Consider the following 21,191-nt stretch of genomic DNA (forward strand, 5'->3'; position numbering starts at 1 on the left):
AATGCCTAGCTAGATGTAAGAGAAGGCCTAATCTTACTGGTTAAATTTGTTCTCTCTCTTTAGTGTTCAGCCCTGAGGTTGGTTTCCAGCAGCATGCCATTCTCCTCTTCTGTTTGCCATCCTCTTTATTTCCACCTGTGTAGAGCATCCGACATCCTACATAATGTGCTGCATGTTTGTCTTCCTTAGTTGGACCCGGTAATTCCTTCCCTCAACAGCTCCTTCTGTTATTGTTCCTTTGATGCTGTTGTGTCTGAAAATGTGTCCTTGTCTTCTCTTTTGTTTTCCTTTTGTCCAAATTTCATACCCATATAGGGCCACACTCGAAACAAATGCTTTCATGACCGTTTCGTTATTTCATGACTGATGTTCTTACTATTGAGTAAGTTTTTTCTCGTATTAAATGCCATTTTTGGCCTGCTGTATTCTACTCACAATTTCTTTTGGCTTCTGTCACCCCTTGTGAGCATGTTTTCCAAATAGGTGAACTCTTTATCACTTCTAGCTCCCCTCTTCCAATTCATATTCTAAAAGGTTCATATTCTTCTTCATTACTGCATACCATCAATCACTTTATTCTTTTGCTTGTTTATTCTTTTATTGAACTAATTATGAAAAAGCCTTTCAATTGTATTGAGGACCTTCTCTAGAGATTTTTTTGTCTCCGTGATCATAGCAATATCATCTACGTAATGCAGTATGTCTGTCTTCTGCCCATTGATTTTGATCCTCACCTCAGCAATTTTGCAATCTTAGTCTATAGCTCTCTGGATGTAAGCATTGAAAATAAGAGGAGAGATTGCACATCATTGTCTCATGCCTTCTCTAATTTTTGCTTCTTGTTCCTGATGAAAACTGCTAAACACAGCCACTCCATTCTTATGAAATCTGAGTATCAACCACATGTCTTTGTATTTAAGACTTTCTTTCTTCAGCACTCTGAACATCTCTTGCCAGATAACATTATCAAATGCCTATTCCAGGTCTATAGAGACAGTATAAGGTACTTTATTTTTCTGTATTTGCTTTTCGATAAGAAGCCTCAGTGCCAGAATCACCTCTTTTGTTCCTAGTCTCCTCCTGAATCCAATCTGAGCTTCAATCAGCATATTCTCCAACTTCTCTTCAGTTCTCCTCAGAATTATCTTTATGAAAATTTTTGATGCATGTAATATTCGGCTTAAGGTTTGGTACTGTTCACATTCTGTAGCTACTACCTTCTTTAGCTAGGCATGGCCTTCACCTCAACAGGAAGGGGAAGGGTAAATTGGCTGGGGAAATAGCAGGAAAGTTAAAGGGGGGAGGCACTATCATGAGTGGTAAAATACCAGTGGTTATAGGATTCAGAAAAGACCCTTTTTTAGGGTAGGGAGGACAGAAAGAAAGCAAATTTTAAGAGAGGTTAGAACTGAGACAAATCTTCAGTTTGAGAAAGAAATCAAAAAACATAATTCCAGCTTATTACATCAGCATAAACAGCCATTGGTTAAGAATTTTCAACTGTCAGCAGATATTTTAACTCCACCCAATCTTAACTCAGTCAATGAGAAATGTCAGCTATCTTTATTGCATCAAAATATTTGAGGACTGAGAAATAAAATTAATGAATTAACTATCTGCATAGATGAATTAGAGTCTTCAAACCCAGCTGACATAATCTGCCTCTCTGAACATCATGTGACCACTGGTATAGAACTTTTAAGTGTTACAGGGTTTAGGTTAGCATCTCACTTTTGTAGATCAGAAATGGAGAAAGGAGGAGTTGCCACATTCATCAGGAACTGTCATAAATTTAAGAACATAGACATTCATAAATTTTGCCTAGAACAGCATATGGAAGCATGTGCAACAGAATTAGAATTTCACAAAAAATCCTTCATAATATTAAGTGTATATCGAGCACCTGCAGGTAACTTTAATCTGTTTGTCAACCACCTTGAAGCTGTACTGGCCCATTTAACAACCAAAAACAAAGAAATAGTGGTTGCTGGTGATTTCAATGTAGATTTCCTTAAAGACTCTCCCAATAAGAACTTGTTTGAGTTAGTAACACTATCATTCAACTTAATTCCCACAGTAAAGTTCCCCACTAGGATAGCCACTTGCTCACAAACAGCCATTGATAATATCTTTATAGAAAAGTCCAATGAACAAAATTATATTACAAAACCAATAGTCAATGGCCTCTCAGACCATGACATGCAGTTCCTTCTGTTAAATGTTAATACTGAACAGGATATAAAATCTGTTAAATCTGAGCTCAAAAGGGTAATCAGTAAGCCAAAAATTGATTATTTTAGGACACTCCTCAGAGACATTCACTGGACTGATGTTTACAGCGTTCATGGCATGAATGAAAAATATAACATTCTTGCTAATAAAGTGCTTACCTTATTCGAACACTGCTTTCCCCCAAAACTTACCAAGGTTAGAGCAAAGTCTACAAAGAAGCCATGGATTACTCGAGGAATAGGGGTATCTTGTAAAACAAAAAGAAAACTGTATCTGTCACTCCGAAACATTTCCAATGTTGATGCTATAGCACATTATAAGAAATACTGCAAAATATTAAAGACTGTAATACGGATGTCAAAGCAAATATATTACAAGGAAAAGATAGTCATATCAGATAACAAAATAAAGACAATATGGGATATAGTGAAGGAGGAGACCGGTAGAACCAGGCATGAAGAGGAACAAATAGCATTAAGAGTAAATGATACATTGGTGACAGATGTGTATAGTGTTGCAGAACTTTTTAACAAACATTTTATAACTGTTACTGACAAGATGGGGTTGTCAGGTTCGGTAGATGCTGCTATGGATTACCTTAGACCAGACATTTCAAGTAACTTCCTTAATATGAATTTGACCCTCACTACCCCAACAGAAATAATGTCCATCATAAAATCTTTAAAATCAAAAACATCTAGTGGGTATGATGAAATATCAACAAAGTTAATTAAAGAATGTGATTCTGAGCTAAGTAACATATTAAGCTATCTGTGTAACCAGTCGTTTATTAGTGGAATATTTCCTGAATGGCTGAAATATGCTGAAGTTAAGCCACTGTTTAAGAAGGGAGATAAAGAAATAGCATCAAATTTCCGTCCAATTTCACTGTTGCCAGCATTCTCAAAAATTTTCGAAAAAGTAATGTACAGTCGTCTTTATAACCATCTTATCTCAAATAACATACTGTCAAAGTCACAGTTTGGATTTCTAAAAGGTTCTGATATTGAGAAGGCTATCTACACTTACAGTGAAAATGTGCTTAATTCATTAGACAAAAAATTGCAGGCAACTGGTATATTTTGTGATCTGTCAAAGGCACTTGACTGTGTAAATCACAATATCCTTTTAAGTAAACTAGAATATTATAGTATAACAGGAAATGCTGCAAAATGGTTCAAATCTTATATCTCTGGCAGGAAACAAAGTGTGTTATTAGGAAAGAGACATGTATCAAGCTATCAGGCCTCATCCAACTGGGAACTAATTACATGTGGGGTCCCACAAGGTTCCATTTTGGGGCCCTTACTTTTTCTCGTGTATATCAATGACCTTTCATCAGTAACATTACCAGATGCCAAGTTTGTTTTGTTTGCCGATGATACAAACATTGCAATAAATAGCAAGTCAAATGTAGTCTTAGAAAGATCAGCCAATAAAATATTTGTGGACATTAATCACTGGTTCCTAGCCAATTCTTTGTCACTAAACTTTGAAAAAACACACTACATGCAGTTCAGAACTTGTAAGGGGTGTCCCAAGAGTATATGTCTAACATACGATGACAAGAAGATAGAAGAAGTGGACAGTGTTAAATTCTTGGGATTACAGCTTGATAATAAATTCAACTGGGAGGAGCACACCACAGAACTGCTGAAGCGTCTTAACAAATCTCTGTTTGCAATGCGAATTTTGTCAGACATAGGGGATATAAAAATGAAAAAGCTGGCATACTATGCTTACTTTCATTCCATAATGTCATATGGGATTATTTTTTGGAGTAATTCATCAAGCCAAGCTAAAGTTTTCCGGGCACAAAAACGTGCAGTGAGAGTTATATGTGGTGTGAACTCAAGAACATCCTGCAGAAGCCTGTTTAGGGAACTAGGGATACTAACTACTGCTTCCCAATATATTTATTCCTTAATGAAATTTGTCATTAAAAATATATCACTTTTTCAAACCAACAGCTCAATTCATGGAATCAATACTAGAAATAAGAATAATCTTCACAAGGATTTAAAGTCACTTAGTCTTGTACAAAAAGGTGTGCATTATTCAGGAACACACATTTTCAATAACTTGCCAGCAGCCATAAAAAGCTTAACAACCAATGAAATTCAGTTTAAGAGAAGCCTAAAGGATTTATTGGTGGCCAACTCCTTCTACTCCATTGATGAATTTCTTAGTAAAACCAACTGATTTGTATATAAGTACAACATAACTTCTGCACCATTTCAGTGCAGTAATGTGTTCATTGTAAATAAGTATTACAGTAGTTGTATTACCTTATAAATAAATAAAAAAAATTTTATTTTAAATTCAGTGCATTAGTATTTGTAAAATTACTCTTAGTGTTCATTAAAAAATGACGATCATTCCACTTGGGACCTGTGGAATGGTACATTAGCTTATTTGTTTTAATTGTAAATATTTGTCATGTATTGTTGTTTTTCTGACATGTTCCACATCCTGGAGGACCTCCTCACTACGGATCAATTGGAATGAAAGTAAATCTAATCTAATCTAATCTAATCTTTAGTGTAGGATCCATGATGCTTTTCTGGAACTCAAATGACACCAATATTCTTGATTAGTTCTGCAGGGCTATCATTAATCCCATTCTCTTGTTCTCCTGTATATCAATAAGAAATTCTCAAAGTCTTCTTGCAGAATGTCATCTCCTTTGTTGTCTTCACCTGTTTCCTCTTCTTTTTGTATTACATCCTCCAATAAAGGTGTTCCAATACACAGTTGCTCAATGTATTCTTTCCATCTTTGCACTATGCCTTCACCAAACAGCATTTTTCCCTCTTTGTCTTCTACCTGAGAATATCGTTTTGCATTTGTTAATAATAATAATAATAATAATAATAATAATAATAAATAATTTAAAAAATCTGTTCTGTATGCTATATAATTTCTTCCATTTAGCATATTTTCTTCTACTGCTCTGAACATTTCCTCAAGAAAACTTTCTTTGGCTTTTGTAGCTTATCTATTGGATAAACTCCTTAGCCCTCTTTATTCACCTTTTCCTTGTTAGTCAGCTGCATTTTTACACATCCTTCTCTTTTTGATAAGCTGAATAAAATCATCTGTAATCAATTACCTCTTGTTTTTGGATTTAGTTTCCCAACAATCTTTTCTGGCGATTTATATACACCACATTTAATTTGTTCCCAGATTTCTTCAACTCCATCATGTTGGAAATTTTTAAATAAATAAATTAAAAACCATAATCAGAAAGGGAAAGATGAATAATAAATAGTTGAACTGTCAGCTGAAAATCACCAGTATTAAAATTCCTGTGGTTACAATTAAGAGAGGTGAGCTTTCCCTTAGGTTAAATACCACATTCACCCTTGCTTTAAAAGAGATTAAGAAAAATGAAGTATCACATACAAAAGAAAACTGTGAAGCAGCTTCCAGCTATGCACAAAATGTTAGAGGACTAAAAACCAAAGTTAATGAATTTCTTATCTGTTTACAGCTTCTAGAACATCAAAAGGAATTTGATATAGTATTTCTGTCTGAGCACTGTGTAAATACAGGAATCCATGTACAGCTATAAATTAGCATCCCATTTCCACATGGGACATATGGACAAAGGAGAGGTTGTGATACATGTAAAAAACAAAATCAAGTTCAGATCTATTGAAACCAGTAGTTTCTGCTTAGATTAACAACTGGAAGCACATGTTTGTGAATTGCTGCTATCGGATAAGTAATTTATAATTATTATAGAATGTAGATCCCAACTGGGAAACTTCCAAATATTCATAGAAAATTTTTTAGTCATTATTAAGCTACTTAGCATACAAAAAAGCAAATTATAAACTGTGGAGATTTTAATATTAATTTCCTGAAACATTCAGATAAAAGAAACAATTTAAAAAAGTTACTTAACACTTATAATGTGAGTTCTGTTTTTCAGTTTCCCACCTAAATACCCAAGAAAGTAGGACAACATTTTGATAGGTGAACATGCACAACTAGCCACACCAAATAACTTACCTGATCTCAGTGAACGATATGGAAAGCAGAGTAATAAACTGACAGACAGCATAAAGTTTCAAGGTATTCCCGCAAAAAGCTGACTGGAGAGAGGTGTATACGTGAAAGATGTCATTATAAATTTAATGTATTTATGAATGGATTGCTGTCAACCAGTCGCAGCTCATGCAATATTTACCAATTTGCTACAATGTGGTGGCCTACAGCCTTTTCACTAACAAGGGTTATAATTGTAACTAAATTGAATATATTTATTTTATGCATATAAATTGAAATGTTTAAATATATTTAAATTTTGTTATTAATAGTTCAACATTGTGAGGAATAAAAAACCAATTCCCAAAAATCCCTCGTACTCCATGCGTAAAGCTTTAGAGAGCATTTTACATTTTCCTACAGCACACTCAGGCAATATATTATAAGAACTTGAAAGGGGTATCAACCTGTTTCCACTCATATAGTTTTATTTTACTTATAGTTTCTGTCAATGGAATCAATGGCCTTTGGAAAATCAACAAACATCTTTTGAATTCAGTAATCTGTGGCAAACGATTGACTTCAGTTTAAATATTTGTCCACAACATGATCTGCCCTTCCTAAAACCACCCTGATATTCACCTAAATTGCTCTCTAGTGTTGTTAATACTCTGTTTAGTATAATGTTGGAAAATATGTTATATGCAACTACCTAACCAACAAGTTCAAGGTACCGTATTTGACTGAAACTGAGCCAGTGGACTTCAACTGTTTTGAAGAAACCTATTTCATCCAGTGTCAAATGGAGGCAAAGGCAAAAAGGTAGTTCAAATGTACAGTGAATGATCATACTCATCTAGGAAATGGCAACAAGGGACAGGAAAGGACACCAGATGCACTCAGAGTGTGTGACCAGGCACCTCATTCCACATGTTGAAGAGGCTATTCCAGCATCCACTTGAGGTAACAGAATGCAACCAACTGCAGAGTGTGGCACTCATCAGAAAAAATGATGCCTGTCATCTGGGCTCCAAAGTCATACTTTGATCATTCCAGCAACTGGCAGAGAAGGTTGAGAAGATCTGCCTTGCACACAGAGTTTCAATCAAGCTCACAATTTGCATCATTGTCCACATACCTGATCGTGGCCCCTTGGTTCTGCATTGAGTGGAAGGACTGAACCAGAGACTTTGAAGGTTCTGTGACAAGCGAGGCTGTGACTTCCTGGACTTGTGCCAAACAGTTAAGAACTGGAGGTTCCCCCAAAAAGAATCAGGTGTGTGCTACACTTCAGAGGTTGCTATCCAGGTAGTGGACTGTGTGTGGGAGGACACAAGAGTTTTTTTTGGATTAGGTGACTCTCCATCTAATCCAGATAATGACAGCTGTAGAAAAACCAGGACTGTCAGTGTAAGATCAAAAGAAATGCCTCCTGCAGGTAAAAGTATTAAAAATCTAGTGGTTAATGGCTGAAGTATTCATAACAAAGTGCCTGAGTTCGAAGTTTCCTGAAAAACAGTCAAGCTCACCTAATACTCGGTATGGAAAGCTGGTTGATACCTGAAATATATAGCAGTGAGATTTTTGGAGAAAAATTAAACATATACATCTACATCTACATCCATACTCCGCAAGTCACCTGACGGTGTGTGGCGGAGGGTACCGTGAGTACCTCTATCGGTTCTCCCTTCTATTCCAGTCTCGTATTGTTCGTGGAAAGAAGGATTGTCGGTATGCTTCTGTGTGGGCTCTAATCTCTCTGGTTTTATCCTCATGGTCTCTTCGCGAGATATACGTAGGAGGGAGAAATATACTGCTTGACTCTTTGGTGAAGGTATGTTCTCAAAACTTTAACAAAAGCCCGTACCGAACTACTGAGCCTGCAGAGTCTTCCACTGGAGTTTATCTATCATCTCAGTAACACTTTCGCAATTACTAAATGATCCTGTAATGAAGCGCGCTGCTCTCCGTTGGATCTTCTCGATCTCTTCTATCAACTCTATCTGGTACGGATCCCACACTGCTGAGCAGTATTCAAGCAGTGGGCGAACAAGCGTACCGTAACCTACTTCCTTTGTTTTCGGATTGCATTTCCTTAGGATTCTTCCAATGAATCTCAGTCTGGCATCTGCTTTACCGATGATCAACTTTATATGATCATTCCATTTTAAATCACTCCTAATACGTACTCCCAGATAATTTATGGAATTAACTGCTTCCCGTTGCTGACATGCTATTTTGTAGCTAAATGATAAGGGATCTATCTTTCTATGTATTCGCAGCACATTACACTTTTCTACATTGAGATTGAATTGCCATTCCCTCCACCATGCGTCAATTCGCTGCAGATCCCCCTGCATTTCAGTGCAATTTTCCATTGTTACAACCTCTCGATACACCACAGCATCATCTGCAAAAAGCCTCAGTGAACTTCCGATGTCATCCACAAGGTCATTTATGTATTTTGTCAATAGCAACGGTCCTATGACACTCCCATGTGGCACACCTGAAATCACTCTTACTTCAGAAGACTTCTCTCCATTGAGAATGACATGCTGCGTTCTGTTATCTAGGAACTCTTCAATCCAATCACATAATTGGTCTGATAGTCCATATGCTCTTACTTTGTTCATTAAATGACTGTGGGGAACTGTATCGAACGCCTTGCGGAAGTCAAGAAACACGACATCTACCTGTGAACCTGCGTCTATGGCCGTCTGAGTCTCGTGGACGAATAGCGCGAGCTGGGTTTCACACGACTGTCTTTTTGGAAACCCATGCTGATTCCTACAGAGTAGATTTCTAGTCTCCAGAAAAGTCATTATACTCTAACATCTGCACACATCAAAAGGATAGGCTAGAGGGAAATGGAGGTGGTGTATTTGTCGTAGTAGAGAAGAAATTCAAATACATCAACATAGAAATTGAAACTGCAAGTGTGATTGTTTGGGCAAGACTCAGTATCAGGGGTGGACACAAAATGATAACTGGATCCTTCTATTACCCACCAGACTTATCTCTTGATGTAAACGAAAACATTAGAGAAAACCTCAGTTCACTTGTATTTAAGTTCCTCATTCATACTGTAATCTCTGATGGAGACTTTAATAATCCAACAACCAACTGGAAAATAACAGTTTCATTACTGGCAGGTGTGATAAGACATCATATGAAACATTAATAAATGCCTTCTCTAAAACTACCTAGAACAAATAGTTTGGAACGCCACTCACGATGGAAATACATTGAATCTAATGCAACAAACAGACTTGACCTCTTTGAGAATGTCCACATCAAAACTGGTATTAGTGACTATGATGCAGTTATGACAACAGTGATTACCAAAATACAAAGGATAACTAAAACAGACAGATTGCTGCTTACCATAAAGAAGACATGTTATGTGCAGAGAGGCACAATTAAATAGTGTTTCAGCCACAGCCTTCATCAGTCAGGAGAGAGACCCACTATTCACATACACCAGCAAGCACACCTCTCACACACATTACCACCAATTCCAGCATCTCTGGTTGGAATGCAACTATCATGTGGGATGCAAGCAACAGTCTGGAGGAGGTGGGGATAATAGTGTACAGGTGGGGAGAGAGACAAACACTGTCTGGTGGAGTGTGCAGGGACTAGAATGCCAACAGGCACAGCATCAGAAGGTTTGGGGACAGGGAGGTGGGGATAGAAAAGGAGCAAAAAAGGAGAGGAGTGGGGAAAGACAGGTGGATGCATTGGCAGAGGGCTGCAAATAAACAGGTGGGAGATGAGAATTGGGAGGAGATGTAGGACGGAAGTGGTGGAAACTGCTGGGTGGAGTGTGTGGGGGCAGTATATTACTGTTGGTTGGAGCAAGAATAATTATGGGAGAGGAGACAATGTTGTAACAATAGCTCCCATCTGCACAGTTCAGAAAAGCTGTAGGTGGAAGGAAGGATCCTGATGGCTCGGATAGTGAAGCAGCCATTGAAATCAAGTGTGTTATGTTCAGCTGCATGTTGTGCCGCAGAGTGGTCAACTTTGCTCTTGGCCCCAGTTTTGGGTGGGCAATGGAACGCCACTTTAGGAATGGTGGGAAGTACCTTGGGTAGGATGTGTCTCATTTTAAGACATGATGATTGCTAATCAAAGCCCTGGTGAACGATGTGGTTCAGTTGTTCCAGCCTGTGGTGGTACTGGGTGATGTACGGGACTCTCCTTTGTAGCTGGTTTTTGGGGGTGGTGAGAGGATTGCAGGTGTGAGGAGAAATGGCATGGGAGATCTGTTTGCAGACTAGGACAGGTGGATAGCGCCTATCCATTTAGGCCTTGGTGAGACCCCCAGTATATTGAGCAACGGAGTTGTTGTCAATGCAAATACACTGTCTCAAGGTGGCCAGGCTGCATGAGAGGATTTTTTGGTATTAAAGGGATGGCAGCTGTCAAAATGCAAGTACTGTTGGTGGTTCGTGGGTTTAATGTGGGCAGAGGTGTGGATAGAGCCATCAGAGAGGAGGACATCAACATCTAAAAGGTGGGACGTTGGGTTGAGGAGGACCATATGAAACAGATGGGAGAGAAGGTGTAGAGGTTATGAAGGAAAGGAGGCAGGGTGTCTTGTCTCGAAGTCTAAATCATGAAGATATCATCATTGCACCTGGACCAGACTATGAGTTTGATGTTTGGGGAGGATATAAAGGTCTCCTCTAGATGGCCAATGGAAATTTTGACATAAGAGGGTGCCATGCAGGTGCCCATTGCTGTGCCACGGATTTGTTTATATACCCGCCCTTCAAATGAAAAATAGTTGTTGGTTACGATAAAGTTAGCAAGGTGTGTGAGGAATGAGGTAGCGAGTTTGGAGTCTGAAGGACATTGGGAAAGGCAGTGTTCAATAGCGGTAAGACCATGGGCACAAGGAATGTTGGTGCATAGAGAGGTGGTGTTAACAGTGATGAGTAGGGATCCAGGAGGTAAATGGATGGGGATGGTGGAGAGTTGTGAAGGAAGTGGTTCTTGTCTTTGATGTGGGAGGCTAGATTACAGACAATTGGTTGGAGGTGTTGGTCAATGAGGGCCGAAATTCTTTCAATGGGGTCATAATAACCACCCACAATTGGATGTACACGATTGGTGGGTTTGTGGATTTTGGGGAGCATGTAGAAGGTGGGTGTGCAGGGTGTCATAGGGTTGAGGAGGGAAATGGGTTCAGGGGAGATGTTCTGGGACTAAGGCTTTAAGCAGGGATTGGAGGTTGTGTTGGACTTTTGTGATGGGTTCATTCTGGCAAGAGTTTATAGGTGGAGAAGTCAGATAACTGGCAGAGGCCTTCTGCTAGACAGTCACTGCGATTCGTAACAACAGTGGTGGAACCTTTGTCTGTGGGTAGTATGATTAAGTCACAATTTGTTTTGAGGTTGTGCATGGGTGTTCTTTCTTCTACTGAAAGGTTGATGTTCTGGGGAAGGATGGCGAGGCTATGTTGGAGATAAGGAATTCCTGGAAGGTGACCAGCAGGTGGTTAGGTGGGAGGGAGGGAGGGAGGGAGTGGGGCGGGAGGATCACAGTTGGATGCTTGTATGAACTGAAAGAGGCAGGGTTCAATGTTGAAATTAGGGTGGATTTGATTGGAGGGATTGGCAGCAAAGAAGTGCATCCATTGCAAGGATTGGGAGGAGAGTAAGTCTTTGATAAATTCAGCATAGTTAAATTTGGGTGGAGGGCTAAAAGTGAGGCCTTTTGATAGGACTGAAACTCCCGTGGAGCCGAGGGTTCTGATGGAAGGGTAAAAACAGTGTAATGGGAATGTTTTGGCTCTGGATATGGTGGAGAGCTGGTAGGGAATTTTTGGGGATGGGGCAAGTTGAAAAGGATGGCTACATAGGGTTTAGCTGATATGAGGGGTGGACAAGGAGGAACACTGTGGGTACAAAAAGGGTTGGAAGTGGTGCCCCGGTGTGGCAGTAGGATGTCAGTAGGTTGGATAACTTATGAAGGTGGTGTCTTTAATGCTCCTCCAAGCACTGGACAGCAAGAGATTCAATTTCAGAATTTCAGGTAATGCAGAGTAGTAGTATCTTGCACAGGGAACAGATGTGGTTCTGGAACAATAAGAAAGGCATATATGGAACAGTAAGAAAGGTACATATGTTCAGTGAACTAGATAAAAATCATTAGTGTCATATCTCAGTGAGGAACTTGAAACCTGCAGTACAGGGCAGGAGCAAGTAGAAGAATTATGGCTCAAGTTTATAAGAATGGTCGACCATGCACTAGATAGATATGTACCCAGTAAAACAGTTCATTATGGGAAGGACCCCCCATGGTATGTAGTCACTGTAAGGAACTTTAAAAGAAACAGAGACTACACAAAATGAGTGTAAAACAAAGCATACAACTATAAACAGAGAGATGCTGAAATAAACATGTTTGGCTTTCAAGAGAGCAATGCGTGAAGCCTTCATGACTTCTGTAGCAGAATATTGTCAAATGACATTTTACAAAATCCAAAGAAATTCTGGTCATATGTAAAGATTATTAGTGGCACCAAAGTTAGTGTCTAGTTCCTAATGAATGACACAGGAACTGAAATTGAGGGTAGCAAAGTTAAAGCTGAAATGCTTAACTTTGTTGTCAAATGTTCTTTGGCAAAGAAAAACCCTGGAGAATAGCCCCGATTTAATCCTCATACCACGGAAAAGCTGAATGAAATCAGTGACATTGAGAAACAGCTGAAATAGTGTCAAACTGAACAAAGCTCCAGGGCCCAAAGGAATTCCTATCAGATGCTATGCAGAATTTGAGGATGAGTTAGCCCTTCTTCTAAATACGATCTATTGTAGATCCCCCATACAAAAAACCATGCCCAGTAGGTGGAAGAAAGTACCACAGGCCACACCCATCTACAAAAGGGTAGTAGAAGTCATCCACAAAACTACTGTTCCATATCCCTGAAATTGACATGTTGTAGTATCTTACAACATACTCCGAGTTCAAACATAATGAGATATCATGAAAAGAATGACCTCCTCAACGCTAACCAACGCTAACATCAGTCATGTGAAACCCAATCACACTTTTCTCACATTACATACTGAAAGCTTTGTGTCAAGACAGTCAGGTAGGTGCAATATTTGTCAGTTTCCAAAAAGCATTTGAGTCAGTACCACACCTACGCTTACTGTCAAAAGTTCAATCATAAGGGGTATCAAGTGGAATTTGTGACTGGATCAGTAAGTTGGATAACTTATGAAGGTGGTGTCTTTAATGCTCCTCCAAGCACTGCAGTATCAGTTGCAAAGTGATTTAGAAAAGATTGCTGTATGGTGTGGCAGGTGACACTAAATAACGAAAAGTGTGAGGTGATCCACATGAGTTCCAAAAGAAATCTGTTAGAATTTGATTACTCGATAAATAGTACAATTCTCAAGGCTGTCAATTCAACTAAGTACCTGGGTGTTAAAATTACAAACAACTTCAGTTGGAAAGACCACATAGATAATATTGTGGGGAAGGCGAGCCAAAGGTTGCGTTTCATTGGCAGGACACTTAGAAGATGCAACAAGTCCAATAAAGAGACAGCTTACACTACACTCGTTCATCCTCTGTTAGAATATTGCTGCGCGGTGTGGGATCCTTACCAGGTGGGACTGACGGAGGACATCGAAAGGGTGCAAAAAAGGGCAGCTCGTTTTGTATTATCACGTAATAGGGGAGAGAGTGTGGCAGATATGATTCACGAGTTGGGATGGAAGTCATTAAAGCAAAGACATTTTTCGTCACGGCGAGATCTATTTACGAAAAGATCTATTTACGAAATTTCAGTCGCCAACTTTCTCTTCGAATGCGAAAATATTTTGTTGAGCCCTACCTACATAGGTAGGAATGATCATCAAAATAAAATAAGAGAAATCAGAGCTCGAACAGAAAGGTTTAGGCGTTCATTTTTCGCGCGAGCTGTTCGGGAGTGGAATGGTAGAGAGATAGTATGATTGTGGTTCGATGAACCCTCTGCCAAGCACTTAAATGTGAATTGCAGAGTAGTCATGTAGGTGTAGATGTAGATGGATTGAGGACATTTTGTAGGGCAGAAGCAGCATGTTCTCTTGGATGGAGAGTCATCATCAGATGTAGAAGTAACTTCAGGTGTGCCCAAGGGAAGTGCGTTGGGACCCTTGTGGTTCATGTTGTATATTAATGGCCTTGCGGGCGATAACAGTGACCTCAGATTTTTTGCAGATGACATATAATGAAGTAGTGTCTGAAAGAAGCTGCATAAATTTCCAGTCAGATCTTGGTAAGTGTTGCAAAGGATGGCAACTTGCTTTAAATGTTCAGAAATGTAAAGTTGTGCACTTCACAAAACAAAGAAACATAGTTTCCTATAACTATGACATCAAGGAGTCACAGTTGGAACTGACCAACTCATACAAATACCTGGATGTAACCTTTGTAGGAATATGAAATAGAATGATCACATTGGCTCATTTATGGGTAAAGCAGGTGATAGACCTTGGTTTATTGGTAGAATTCTGGGGACATGCAACAAGTCTACTAATGAGATTGCTAACAAATCATTTGTGAGATTCATTCAAGAATATTGCTCAAGTGTGTGGGACTCACATCAAGTAGTACTAACATGGGATATTGTATGTATACACATAAGGGCAGCACGAGTGGTCATGGGTTTGTTTGACCTGTGGGAAAGTGTTACTGAGATGCTGAAGAAACTGAATTTGCAGACTCTTACAGGCAGGTGTAAACTAACCCAAGAAAATCTACTAAGCAAGTTTCAAGAACTGGCTTTAAATGACGATTCTAGGAATATACTATAACCCCCTATGTATAGCTCACATACAGATCATGAGGACACGATAAGAGTAATTACAGCACACACATACAGGCATTCAAATTGTCATTCTTCCCTCAGTCCACGTGTGAATGGAATGGGAAGAAACCCTAATAACTAGCACAATGGGACGTACCCTCTGCCGTGCACTTCACGGAAGTTTGCACAGTATAGATGTACATGTAGATGTAGATTGCAAAGAAATTCCTCTGTAGTTGTAAACATTTCATTTATTACCTTTGTTATGATGTGGATGTATCAAAGCCACCTTCTACCCTCTTGGGAGTTTTTCTGTTTTCCAATTTTCTCAAACATTTTCTTTTTTTATTTTATTTATTTATTTTTTTCATGGGGTTTTAGTATTCAAGCTTATAGATCAGTTCTAGACAATGAAGAAGCTGATCAAAATTATTTTGCAATTATTTTGAAATATTCAGTGTTATGTAAGCCAAATCATTGAGCCTTGTCCCACACCCCTTAGTTGTTAGATTTACATTTTAAGGAGATCTAAATAACCCTTTAAATATCGCTTTCCCATCCAAAGATCTACCGGAAAATGGCCTGTTTAGCAGATCATCTATACAAAACAGTTTCATATTAAATCTCTTCATATACACACTTTTTTACCGCCATCTAGACCATAGCATTTTGACTTACAAGCATAGTAATCATAACTAAATTTAATATATCAAACAATGGAAACTCCAGGTATGAATATTAACACTTCAGGAAAAGATGGATTACTGCTTACTGTAAAGATGACACTAAGTTGCAGACAGGTACACTTAAGAGACATTTACACATAAGCTTTGGGCCACAGCCTTCATCAGAAAAAGAGAAACACACATCATTCATTCACACAAGCAAGCTCACCTCAGATGGTATCACTCCACAGTTATTCATATGATCCTACAGAAGGTGCCCCCACAAGAGGTTTTTTCTATGCAAGCATCACTTCACAGGAACATTTTACAATGTTACGAGGTGAGTAAATGACCAGTAACTACTGACAGGTTTCAAGTTATTTTTAGATTTCATGGGAAACAGGAAAGTAAATGAGATACCTTTTCTTCCAATCCAGATCTTACATTTAAATGGAGCACCATTATTCAATAAACATTTAAATTGATGAGTCTAACCAAGGGAATCATATAGACTGTTCAGCAGTTTTGCTTCACTGCACACTTAGTGTTGGATGTTCCATCAGCGGCCCAGGCAAACGGCATTAGGTGTAAGGCTCTGCCGTGGCCAACAGCAGTCATACGGCATCAGGCGTGTGCATCGGCTGCGGCCTGCTAGCCATGCTACAGTCAACATGCCTAGGCACTGGCGGCACATCAATTTTGAGCAGTGTATGTACTTTTGCTCTGATTCAGTAAGTGCCAATGCATTATTAGTCAGGTGTAACTAATACAGTAAGTGTTTCATAACATGTAAGATGCTTTCCTTCTTCAGCAAGGACAGGTTAGGTCGATCTCTTTCTTCTAGGTGAAAAGACATTTGAAAATCTGGACAAATGAACCAGCTGCACAGCATCTAAAGATGCTTTTGTGGACCAAATATCATCACAGTTGACATATTCTTGTATTTCATTTCTACACAGATGAGTAGTAAAGTTACTTGGAAGTGGCAGGATGAGTGGCTGTGACCAATGAACAAGTTGTGATTTTCAAACCCATCGTTCTTTGATGGAAGTCTTTCTTACTCATCTGAATACGGGAGCTTCTGATTACAAATAGTATCTCCTCTGACAGAAACCACCAACACTGTCACATAACTGTGTCAGTAAGTTTAGCTAAACCTATCATATCTTGACAAGAGAGAATACACAGATTTTTCCAATGTTAGCCCTACATTTCATGTCATGATGAGACGATATTGGTACAAATTTTTAAAATCTGCATAGTCTCTGGACTCCTTAAATTGGTGGTAAGTCTTAGCATGTTCCTAAAATAGTTATTGGCTAATTACACTGTATAAGCTACTGTGAAAAATTCATTTTAGCAAGATTTTTTAACTAAATTTGTAGGTTTTGTATGCAACTGTCACACACATGCATGCGTGTGCATTGAAAGCAAGAAGTGTGTGACACATTCTCTATCAAATTGTAGCACTTATGTTTCAGACATTTTAAACACACTCACCTCTATATACACTGAAGTTTAATCACAAGAATACGAAAGCAAAAAGTTGATGTATATAACAGAGCTCATCAACTTAGCACAATTTGTATAAATCAACTCCAGTTAACTAGTTTGAGTTCTCCGACATCAACAATAGGAAGATATTTTTCCACTTACTGCATTACAAACTTTTTCAATTAGATTATATCGTCATGGTTTTAATTAACAGGTGAAGTTATTGTGGAAAGATCCAAGAAATGTTGGTTGGAAAGAGAAAGTAGCATATCGCTGGCTGCTGCTTCACCGTCCACGAATAGGACTCATCCGTCTTCGTATATTTGAAGGAGAGCATATGGTAGCAGACTCTGGAAACATCTACGACTCGTCACTAAAGGGTGGAAGACTAGGAGTTTTCTGCTTCTCTCAAGAAATGATAATATGGTCAGATCTCGTGTACAGATGCAATGGTAAGTTAAGTCAATATTTTCCTTTTATGTAGCTATCAAACAAGACAAAAATTACAAGGAATAACAAAAAAAACTTACCTTAAACATATTTAATTATATTTGTGAAGATGCTTTAGCAGAAATTAATTCTGGAAACTAAATCATGTAGCAATCTAACTTATCACAGTATTGCAAAATACTATTATTTTGTCCAGAAGTAACTTGAAGGTACTTCTTATGAAGTCAGCAGCGACACAATTAGCAGAGTAGAAATATTTGCTTCCTCTCTCTCTCTCTCTCTCTCTCTCTCTCTCTCTCTCTCTCTCTCTCTCTCGCACACACACACACACACACACACACACACAAGCATGCAAGCAAATGCAACACGACTCCACTGCTTGATTATAAGATAAAAAGTGTTTAATGTCTGCTGTGGGAAGACTGCATTATAAACTGAACAGAAAAATGTTGATTTTAAGAAACAATGGTAAAATTGAGTTTCAAGGTTGTACAGTGCACAGGCTCCACTGGTGTTCACACTCAGAAACAGATCTGATGATGTGTTCTTCATGTTACCTGTGTTAAATCATTATAATTTTTTAAATGGAGCCAAGTTACGTGAAAAATCCTCAGAACAGAAGATCAAGAGTCTTGAAATCAAACAACAAAGTCATGGAGAGCCAAAAGCTGTTGCTTCAAAACTACAATGTGAGCAGGTGAACTGAACATTGCACTCAACCAATCAAATAAATTTGTCTTACACTAATTTAATGGAAGAAACAAAAGTTTACTGATTTTTTGAGGTTAGCTTACTTCATCAAGATTGATTTTGATGTTGGAGAAAATGTGTATAGTTTTATCAATAGTCGAATTATTTGCACTGCTCAGAAAATAAGTGATACCATGGAGGAAAACATATAATTTCAGAAGTGTTGAGACAACATAAAATAGGGATTTTCTTGGATAGTCGAAGATAATCTACAAAAAAATTAGCCTTAGATAATCAGACTGGGAAAACAGTAAACTAAGACAGTTAAAAATTTGATATGGCGGACACGAAAATCCTGAAATTGATGGACAGCATGGCTCCATAACATATGTCAATAAGCATTTTTAGCAGGTACTCACAAAGCAAACTCTGACTTAACAGAATTTTTGTCTTGATTTAAAAATCCATAAACTTGTAATTTTTATATTAAGTAACATTGAAAAATGAAATCACTAACCCAGCTTCCATATGACTGAGTTCAGTTAGAATTGATCTGTACTCAAGATGTAACAATAATTTCCATTTTCACGCAAAATCTTTTTGTTATATTAGTCCTAAAATTAGGCGTACAACCTGGAAGTTGTATGTAGATGAAAAGTTCTCAACCTGGAGTGAAAAAAAACTATTTTTAGATAAAAAATGCATTTATTTCTCAATGTACTGTCATTTTAGGTCATCGGATTTTGTCCAGTACATAGATTCAAATACTGAAGGCCAATTATGTAAAGTCTACAAAACATTAATCTGTGACTGCATAACCTGTTAATACGATCAAAAAGTTTTCTAGCAGCAAGTTTCCTCAGGTGTGGGAATAAGTGGAGCAATAAGGTGATAAAAAGTCCGGAGAATATGGTGGACTCTTTCTTAAGTGTGATATTCTCGATGCAGCTATGAGCAGATTTGAGACTGCTCTTGTAATGTTTGCCACTCCACAATCATGTTACAAAAAACATCATTGTGTTGATTCACCTGCACTATCTTTATGATTGCCTGCTGTGGGTTCAATAGCTTTTATCAGCAAAGCGAATTCATCCTGAACATAGAATTTTATATTTTTGAGCTTCTTCCATTAATTTAAAATTAACTACTTACACCCATCCCAACTTTTTTGCATGTTACTGAGCATAAATGGAAGTATTTAAACACTACTTAAATTCAGTACAAGTACACAAAAATGAAATTTGTGGACTCAGAAATATTTCATTGAGGTTATATTTGTAGTTGCATTTGCACCATCAAAATGACATAAAGGTCTTTAAATTAAGTAACCAAATGTAAGTCATGAGGATTACTCAAGGAAGTCACAGAGGGAAGCACTTGAAAAGAAATGATGAATGAATGTCGTGAATAAGCCCTCTCAGCTATCAATTTTTTATGCACTTACAGACATACTACAAACCAGTCATTGAATTTTCCTGACTGTAGTAGGCCAAAAGGAAATTACTTTTGATGAAATTACTCATTTTCAGATATGTCATCTTTTTTCTTGGCCCCTACTTAAAAATGTAAACAAGAATTTTGTTAGTAACACACAACAGGAAAGCGTATGGTGGTTGTCATTATGTAAGAAAATGGCATTCCTGTAACAGGAGTTAAATGAAATTAGACAAATGGCAATGGCCTCTGCTAACCCACCCCCCACCCCTACACCCACCCACCTCTTTCAGATTCTTGGTCCCATCAATACCTTACAGCAATACAATGATTTCCTTAGAATATCTTCTGTTATGGAGATGTGTAATTGCAATTTTCATTTAATTTTCTTTTCTTTTAACAGATAATGTACCAGAGGCAATATACAGGGAACTGCCACCACGACTCCGACAAGAAGTCCATGTTGATACGAGCAGGCCACCCCAAACGTGAAGAAAGAGTGTGAAATTGTGAGATGACTGTTTCATGAGAAATAGTGCTTCAAACATGAGAAACATAAGATTTTTCAGAGTATGGAGTCAAATAATTGTTTTGTGTGCAACGTGCTCAAGATGAACTCTTTGACAGTGTTGTAAATGAAGCACAGGAATGAAGTGATTAAGCAACACAAATCCATTGCCAAATACTGATGGGACTGTTACAGTGACAAGGTTCCATGAACTAACATCAGTAATGAAAAAAATTCTTCCATTTACTGACACATAATAACGTGGAACATTCATTATAAAAAGAAAAAATATTTTTGTGGAAGAGACATTAAATTTTTACTAATAGCTCATATTTAACTCTGAAACCCTACAGGTATTTCTCGTGGGTAATTTATTGTCATGATTTTAAAATGGAGCATATCTGCAGAAAAATTAGCGAATAATGTACATGTGATATATCAAACATAGTGTGCATTAACGCCTTTTTAAGGTCTATATCTTTTCTATAAAAACTTTATTCCACCCAGTTGTCTGATACATTATTTTTGTTCTGAACCACTCTAATTTGTCAAACTATCTACCTAATCTTTAACAAATACAGTGTTACTCTCCGTTACAGAAAACTTCAACAAACATCAGTCATAATATAAAACTTTATAAATCTAGCTTCAGATAATTTGTCCTGATATTTCCATAATAATACCCATGTTGTCTCTCTATAGCACTAGTGCCAACAATACTTGTGCTACAGTCATCATCATCATCATCATCATCATCTTGGACAGTTTCCAGCCACTGGCTGGGTCTGTCGGGAACACAAGCCTCTCCATCGTGTTCTGTCTTTCCACCATTCCCCCTCTTCCACCTTCATCCAGTTCTCTCCTCTTCTCGTCACACATTCCTTCACTCCCTTCACCCATCTATCTCTTGGTC

At 38.1% G+C, this 21,191-nt stretch overlaps 1 protein-coding gene across 1 annotated transcript in view; it reads left to right on the plus strand.

Annotated features, from left to right (window-relative positions):
- Nucleotides 1–20,603, plus strand: part of LOC126262531 (cartilage oligomeric matrix protein) — a 472,157-nt gene extending 451,554 nt beyond the window's left edge. Inside the window, exons 22-23 of the mRNA XM_049959203.1 lie at nucleotides 17,411–17,648; nucleotides 20,174–20,603. Coding sequence (XP_049815160.1) covers nucleotides 17,411–17,648; nucleotides 20,174–20,262 — 327 coding nt within the window. The 3' untranslated portion in view covers nucleotides 20,263–20,603. The remainder of the gene's footprint in view (nucleotides 1–17,410; nucleotides 17,649–20,173) is intronic.
- The last annotated feature ends 588 nt before the right edge of the window (nucleotides 20,604–21,191 follow it).

The sequence above is a fragment of the Schistocerca nitens genome, chromosome 6 (assembly GCF_023898315.1).
Source record: "Schistocerca nitens isolate TAMUIC-IGC-003100 chromosome 6, iqSchNite1.1, whole genome shotgun sequence".
In the NCBI taxonomy this organism is placed as follows: Eukaryota; Metazoa; Arthropoda; class Insecta; order Orthoptera; family Acrididae; genus Schistocerca; species Schistocerca nitens.